The sequence below is a fragment of the Pseudorca crassidens genome, chromosome 6 (genome assembly GCF_039906515.1).
Source record: "Pseudorca crassidens isolate mPseCra1 chromosome 6, mPseCra1.hap1, whole genome shotgun sequence".
Classification (NCBI taxonomy): Eukaryota; Metazoa; Chordata; class Mammalia; order Artiodactyla; family Delphinidae; genus Pseudorca; species Pseudorca crassidens.
Genome location: NC_090301.1, coordinates 33,541,164 through 33,548,134, shown reverse-complemented (window position 1 = coordinate 33,548,134; position 6,971 = coordinate 33,541,164). Strand labels below are relative to the sequence as shown.

Here is a 6,971-nt window from a genome sequence, read left to right as displayed (position 1 = left end):
AAGCCTTGCCCGGTGTGCGCCCTTCTGTTTAGGAATGTGTATTTTAGTGTATCCGGAAGAGGAACAAATCTTTCAAGCAAATTCCCTTTCTGGTGCGCTCCCCCCCTCCCCAGGCGAGCGAATTCAGGGTAAAAGTTTTTCTTAACTTTTCCCTCCCAGCCCCCTGCCCCTCCCCTCAGGAATCCGCCCAGAGCGCTGCGGACAGTGCCTCTCCGGTTCCCTAGCCCGCCCCTTCCGACTTCCACCCAATCCAAAGGCGGCCACACAGAAAACAAAGGCTGCCATTGGGCCGCCCTGGAGCTCGAGGGCCCGCCCCCGGAGTGGTTTGTGAATGGGGGGAGGGGAGGGGGCGGGGCGGCCCGGAACCCTGCAAGCCCAACGCTTCTTCTGGCGAGTTGAGCGGCTCCGAGGCGTTACTCTGCGCTCCCTCCCGGCGGGCGGCGGCGGCTGCGGGCGCTGGGACTCACCAGCCAGGGTTGCGCGGGGCTGGAGAGGCCAGGCCCAGGCCAAGGGCACCGGGATCTCGCAGCTTTGGACGCAGTGTGACTGGATTTCTTGAAAGAACTCGCTGAGTTCTTGGCTCCAAGAAGCCGATCGGACTCAGCGAGAATCAGCCGTTTGGCTAAAACTTGGGGCCAAGATTTTGGGGCTGAAGAAGGAGCGGGGAGTGGAGAAGGAGGCGAAGGAGGAGGAGGCGGCGGCGAGCGGAGCCTCGAGGCGAGGAGGCGGAGCAGCACCGTAGAGGCGGCGGCTTTGGCTAGCAAGCGGCGGCGCCCGGCTCTCGCCTGCTCGGGGGCCGGACTTGTTGTGGGGGGCGCGCGCGTTACTGTGCGCTGTGAGTCAAGAGACTTGGGCAAACTTTGAAGGGTAACCGGAGACGCTTGTTGCTCCTCGCCGCAGAAAAAGCCTCACCGTTACGTCGCGGCGAGCGGAGAAGGCGGCCCCCGCCGGCGCCCCCGGCCCAGGCAGACGAGTTTGGGCCCCCGGCTGCTGCGCGAGTGCCGGGCGGAGGTGGCGGCGGCGCCCCCGCAGCGCGAGCACCCCAGCTGCAGCGCCCTCGGCTGCGCACCGCCCACGGCCCAGCCCCGGCGCCGCGAAGACTCTCATGCGCCCGGCGCGGCGGCGCCTCCCCGGATCCCAGCCTTTCCCGGCTGTCTTGTCGCGATTCTCGGGCTGAGAACGCCGCTGCACCCGCGGCCGGCGATGCTGGGCCCCTGCGCGGCACCGTCGCGCTCGCCTCTGGGCCTGTGTACTCTGGTGATTGCGCTGCTGGGCGCACTGCCCGCGGGCGCCGGGGCGCAGCAGTATCACGGCGAGAAGGGCATCTCAGTGCCGGATCACGGCTTCTGCCAGCCCATCTCCATCCCGCTGTGCACGGACATCGCCTACAACCAGACCATCCTGCCCAACCTGCTGGGTCACACGAACCAAGAGGATGCGGGCCTCGAGGTGCACCAGTTCTACCCGCTGGTGAAGGTGCAGTGTTCTCCCGAGCTGCGCTTCTTCCTGTGCTCCATGTACGCACCCGTGTGTACCGTGCTCGATAAGGCCATCCCGCCGTGCCGCTCTCTGTGCGAGCGTGCCCGCCAGGGCTGTGAGGCGCTCATGAACAAGTTCGGCTTCCAGTGGCCTGAGCGGCTGCGTTGCGAGAACTTCCCCGTGCACGGCGCCGGAGAGATCTGCGTGGGCCAGAACACTTCGGACGGCTCCGGCAGCGCGGGAGGCGGCCCCACCGCCTATCCCACCGCGCCCTACATGCCCGACCTGCCCTTCACCGCGCTGCCTCCGGGGGCCGCTGACGGCAGGGGCCGCTCAGCCTTCCCCTTCTCGTGCCCACGCCAGCTCAAGGTACCCCCCTACCTCGGCTACCGTTTCCTGGGGGAGCGCGACTGCGGCGCCCCTTGCGAGCCGGGTCGCGCCAACGGCCTCATGTACTTTAAGGAGGAGGAGAGGCGCTTCGCCCGCCTCTGGGTGGGCGTGTGGTCAGTGCTGTGCTGCGCCTCGACGCTCTTCACCGTGCTTACCTACCTAGTGGACATGCGGCGCTTCAGCTACCCAGAGCGGCCTATCATCTTCCTATCGGGCTGCTATTTCATGGTGGCCGTGGCGCACGTGGCCGGCTTCCTGTTGGAGGACCGCGCGGTGTGCGTGGAGCGCTTCTCAGACGACGGCTACCGCACGGTGGCGCAGGGCACCAAGAAGGAAGGTTGCACCATCCTCTTCATGGTGCTCTACTTCTTCGGCATGGCCAGTTCCATCTGGTGGGTCATCCTGTCGCTCACCTGGTTCCTGGCGGCCGGCATGAAGTGGGGCCACGAGGCCATCGAGGCCAACTCGCAGTACTTCCACCTGGCCGCGTGGGCGGTGCCCGCTGTCAAGACTATCACCATCCTGGCCATGGGCCAGGTGGACGGGGACCTGCTCAGCGGGGTGTGCTACGTGGGCCTGTCCAGCGTGGACGCGCTGCGGGGCTTCGTGCTGGCGCCCCTGTTCGTCTACCTCTTCATCGGCACGTCCTTCCTGCTGGCCGGCTTCGTGTCGCTGTTCCGCATCCGCACCATCATGAAGCACGACGGCACCAAGACCGAGAAGCTGGAGAAGCTCATGGTGCGCATCGGCGTCTTCAGCGTGCTCTACACCGTGCCGGCCACCATCGTTCTGGCCTGCTACTTCTACGAGCAGGCCTTTCGCGAACACTGGGAGCGCACCTGGCTCCTGCAGACGTGCAAGAGCTACGCGGTGCCCTGCCCGCCCGGCCACTTCCCGCCCATGAGCCCCGACTTCACCGTCTTCATGATCAAGTACCTGATGACCATGATCGTCGGCATCACCACTGGCTTCTGGATCTGGTCCGGCAAGACGCTGCAGTCGTGGCGCCGCTTCTACCACAGACTCAGCCACAGCAGCAAGGGGGAGACTGCGGTATGAGCCCCGGCCCCTCCCCCACCCTTCCTTCTCCCACCCCCTAGCAGGGGGAAAGGCGCGGTAGGGGAAGAACTGCGGGGTAGGGGGGGGCTTGTTTCTGTCACCTTACGCTCCAGTGAGAAGTGACCTAGAAGTGAGAAGATATAGGTAGAGATATACGTGGGTTTGGAAAAGAGGCCTGAGTGGAAAGACGGTTTGGATGAAAAGACTTCTGGCAAAGACTTGCAGGATGATGACGATCATCATCATGTTAATCCTGTACGGTACGGACCGACCTGGGCCAATCGAAAAGATTGAGATCAGAAGGTTGCTGTGAGTTCTTCTCGGCTCTGGGGCCGAACTGGGACTGTGAGCGATTCCCCTGCTGCAAGACAAGTGGCCTGTCCTCACTCCTGTGAGGCCCGGGTGAAAGGCACAGCTCTGTCTGCGGCGGCTGCTTTGTTGGGAAAAGGGAGGACTCCCTGCAGAGTCCTTGTTAAGCGGTGGTCAAACCGTAATCTCTTTTCACTGGGGCCATACTGGAGCCCAGATGGGTTAATTTCCAGGGTCAGACATTACAGTCTCTCCTCGCCTGCCTCCTCCCGCCTGTCTTTCCTCCTCTGCTCCTTTCAAGTCTTGTAAAGTAAGCATTTTGAAGTCTTGGGAGGCCTGCCTCCTAGAATCCTAATGTGAGGATGCAAAAGAAATGAAGCTAACATTTTGCAACAAGGGAAAGACGGCGAGTAGTAGGTATTTCTACTACTTTTTTTCTTTTCTGGGGAAGGCAGGAGGAAGAAAGAAGGGTGTTTTATTTGGTTTAATACCCTGAAAAGAAGTGATGACTTGTTGCTTTTCAAAACAGGAATGCATTTTCCCCCCTGTCTTTGTTGTAAGAGACAAAAGAGGAAACAAGTGTCTCCCTGTGGAAAGGAACAACTGTGAAGAAGACAGCAACTTTTATAGGCAAAGCAGCGCAAATCTGAAGTTTCCCTTTGAATGTTAATTTGGTTGCGATAAACATTCCTTTTTAAGGAAAAGTGAAGGGCAGTGTGCTTCCATACCCCCTTCCGTCAGAGGTTCTGAGTTGGCTAAAGGAAATGCAAGGGGTTTTGTTGTGTTTGTTTTAAGTAAATTTAATTCAGAACACATGATCTAACAGGCTCTGTTAAAACGTTCAGGGAAATCTCCCACTCCATTTTTATTTTCTTCCTATAAACCTGCATTTAGGTTTTTTTTTCTGTTTTTTTCACTCCAATTTGAATCCTTCAAGATAAAAGGAGAAGCATAATGCCTTTAGCCTCATAATAAAGGAACGTTAAATTTTTTAAAAAGTAAAAAAGCATTTTGTCCTGTTTCCTTTGTTCCATAAATCCGTTTATAAAATATCATGTGTATGCTGACCCTGTCTTTGTGTGGCCGGGTGGGAAGGTGACCTGCAGAAATGACAGTGAGTGAAGTGGACAGTTCAAACCATGGGCCCCATTTTTAAGGAAAGTCATTAAAAGAAGGTAAACTTCAAAGTAATTCTGGAGTTCTTTGAAATGTGCTGGATGACTTAAATTTATTAATCTTAAATCATGTACTTTTTTTTTATAATAGAACTCCAATTCTTTTGCGTAATGGGCTAAAGCTGAGCAGAGAATCATGGGAGCTAACCTTTACTCCACCTTTGACACCACCCTCCAATCTGCCAACACTATCCTATTTCTCAAAACAGTCTTTAAATGCTGTTTTAAATAGTTTTTAAATCATAGAGGGTACTGTCAGGAGTACAAGTTGCTTTATATATGTAATGTTAGGTTGAGTGGAGCTGCTTTTTATATTAAAGTTAACATTGACCTTGTGTTCCTTAAACCTCCAAAACTGTCTGATTTGTCAGATTTTTAAAACTCCCACTACACAGTTTTTGGCATCTTTTGTGTTGTATCTCTTGCATGTGAAATTTGTAAAATAGAGACAAGTGCAGTATGTATATTTTGTAAATCTCCCATTTTTGTAAGAAAATATATATTGTATTTATACATTTTTACTTTGGATTTTTGTTTTGTTTTGCCTTTAAAAATCTACAAGGAAGCCCCACTTTATCACTTGTACAGATCACAAATAAATTTTTTTTTAAATACAAAGTGAACGTATATTTAGTTTATGGTTCCTATGTAAGCCAAAGAATAGAATGTTGTATTATGGAAAGATGGTATGGAGGTATGCCACTGTATGTGTCCCTCATAGAGGAAGATGTTATATATATTAAGGTCTTTTTTTCTTGCCTTTTAAAACACAGAGTGTGATGAATGCCTTCACTGTCCTTTATTTTTTTTTCTGTTGTTGTTGCTTCTGGCTTTTCTCCACACCACCCTACCACACACACCACTAAGCTTTTTCACATCCTGCTCTGGATAAATTACTGAAGGTACAGAATAAGCATCTCTTTTAGAGGGGTGCTGTGTGATCCATGTTTTTACTACCCTTCAGGCATACAGTCCATATTTGAAAGAGGACTAGATATCTTTGGTCCACTTTTCTGGAGATGTTTTCCTTGGGAAGAATTCTGAGATTTTTTTTTTTTTTTTTAATCACTGATTGGTGTTTTTGTATTCTAAGGCCCCTTATCTAAACTGTAGGGACTTAAATCCTTTGGGTTCAGGTGGTTGGGAAAGTCTGTAGTTGATTCCAGAGATCATAACAGGGGCATTGCACGTGGAGCCTTCCCAGCTGTAGGCTTCACTCTACCTTGTAGGTCAATTGAGCCAGAGGTCAAGTGATTCCCCAAGATGGCAGTGACTCAGCAGCTCCGGCAGGAATAGACTCCACGCCTGACCCCAGGATGGCCTCAGAAGCCACTGAAGCTATTCTTTCCTCTTGTCAGAGAGGCTAACTTTGGAATCAGATTAGACCGAGAAGCCTTCGCTATCCAGGCACTTTGATATTAAACAGTCCCTCAGGGAAATAATAAAGGCATTCTAAATACTTCCAATACAAGCCTCGTTAGCTTTTTTTGTTGTCGTTGTTTCACTTTAATTCAGGTGTCTATTTGCTGGCTTTTCATAATAGAGTCCCCTCATTCTCTGGCAGTCATCACAGCAGCAGACAGGACGCTGCTGTTTCTCCTTCCCTGCTTTGGCTCTAAGTTTCTGTACTTCTAAAGCTCAACAGAAACAGTTCTGTTTTTGTTTTAATTAATAGGCTCACACACATGGCTGGTGTGTTTTACAAACACATGGAATGAAAACCAGTGACAGTCCTCACCAGGAGGAGGAAGGCTTGCGGCTGCACTGTGTGCAAAGCGGCTTTAAGATCCTCCTGGGTTTTGAACATCACAATGGGTGGGAGGTCATCTTAAGCTGTGAAGATTTTGGCTTCGAGGAAGGAAAAAAAGAGCGACTTCAAGTCTCTTAAGGTTTATCCCGTTTTTGCTCATAAAATGACACCTTTTAGGTTAAAGAATGCCTCTTTTAACACCACAGTAATACTGCCTGTTAAGAATGTTTGCTTTTGGAGTAGGTGGAAGGCTCCCAATGGGGTTTTTTGCTCACAAATTAACTGCTGAATGCACTTAGACCCTTCTGTGGGAGAGCTATGTGACTGCTCCTGTAAATGTGTCCCCTTCCTCTCTTGTCAGTGCTGCCTCGTCCTGCAGGGCGCTCAGATTGCAGAGCACTTGTCTTTAGCGAGGGAACAAAGACTGTGTATGAATAAATTACTAGCTGCTTTTTTGCGAGCAAAGATAAAACTGTTCGGTTTAATCCTTTCACAATGTGGTACGTCCTAACGTCATAGGTTCTTACCTAAGAATTTTAGAGGCTTGGGGATCCTTAAGGAGGTGCATCTTTGCAGAAAATAGGTGAGAGAGAGAGTGCTTGTGAAAGGGCATGTGTGGAGTTTAGGAAAAACATTGGCAGGAGTTTGGTGTTAATCCCTAGTTAAGGAGCAGAAACACTTGTGAACATTTTCTTCAGTTTATAAAACAAAATTAGTCTATACAATAACCCTCTGCAACACCTAATCGTTTAAAGTAGGTTTGTGAGAAATCTTGGTGAGAAACAATAAATGTCCTGTTGACAACATCT

At 51.8% G+C, this 6,971-nt stretch overlaps 1 protein-coding gene across 1 annotated transcript; it reads left to right on the top strand.

The window, feature by feature from the left end:
* Positions 1-331: 331 nt before the first annotated feature.
* Positions 332-5,192, top strand: FZD7 (frizzled class receptor 7). The gene has a single exon (XM_067740972.1). It carries the CDS (start codon positions 1,204-1,206, stop codon positions 2,926-2,928), a length of 1,725 nt encoding a protein of 574 aa, XP_067597073.1. The 5' UTR covers positions 332-1,203; the 3' UTR covers positions 2,929-5,192.
* The last annotated feature ends 1,779 nt before the right edge of the window (positions 5,193-6,971 follow it).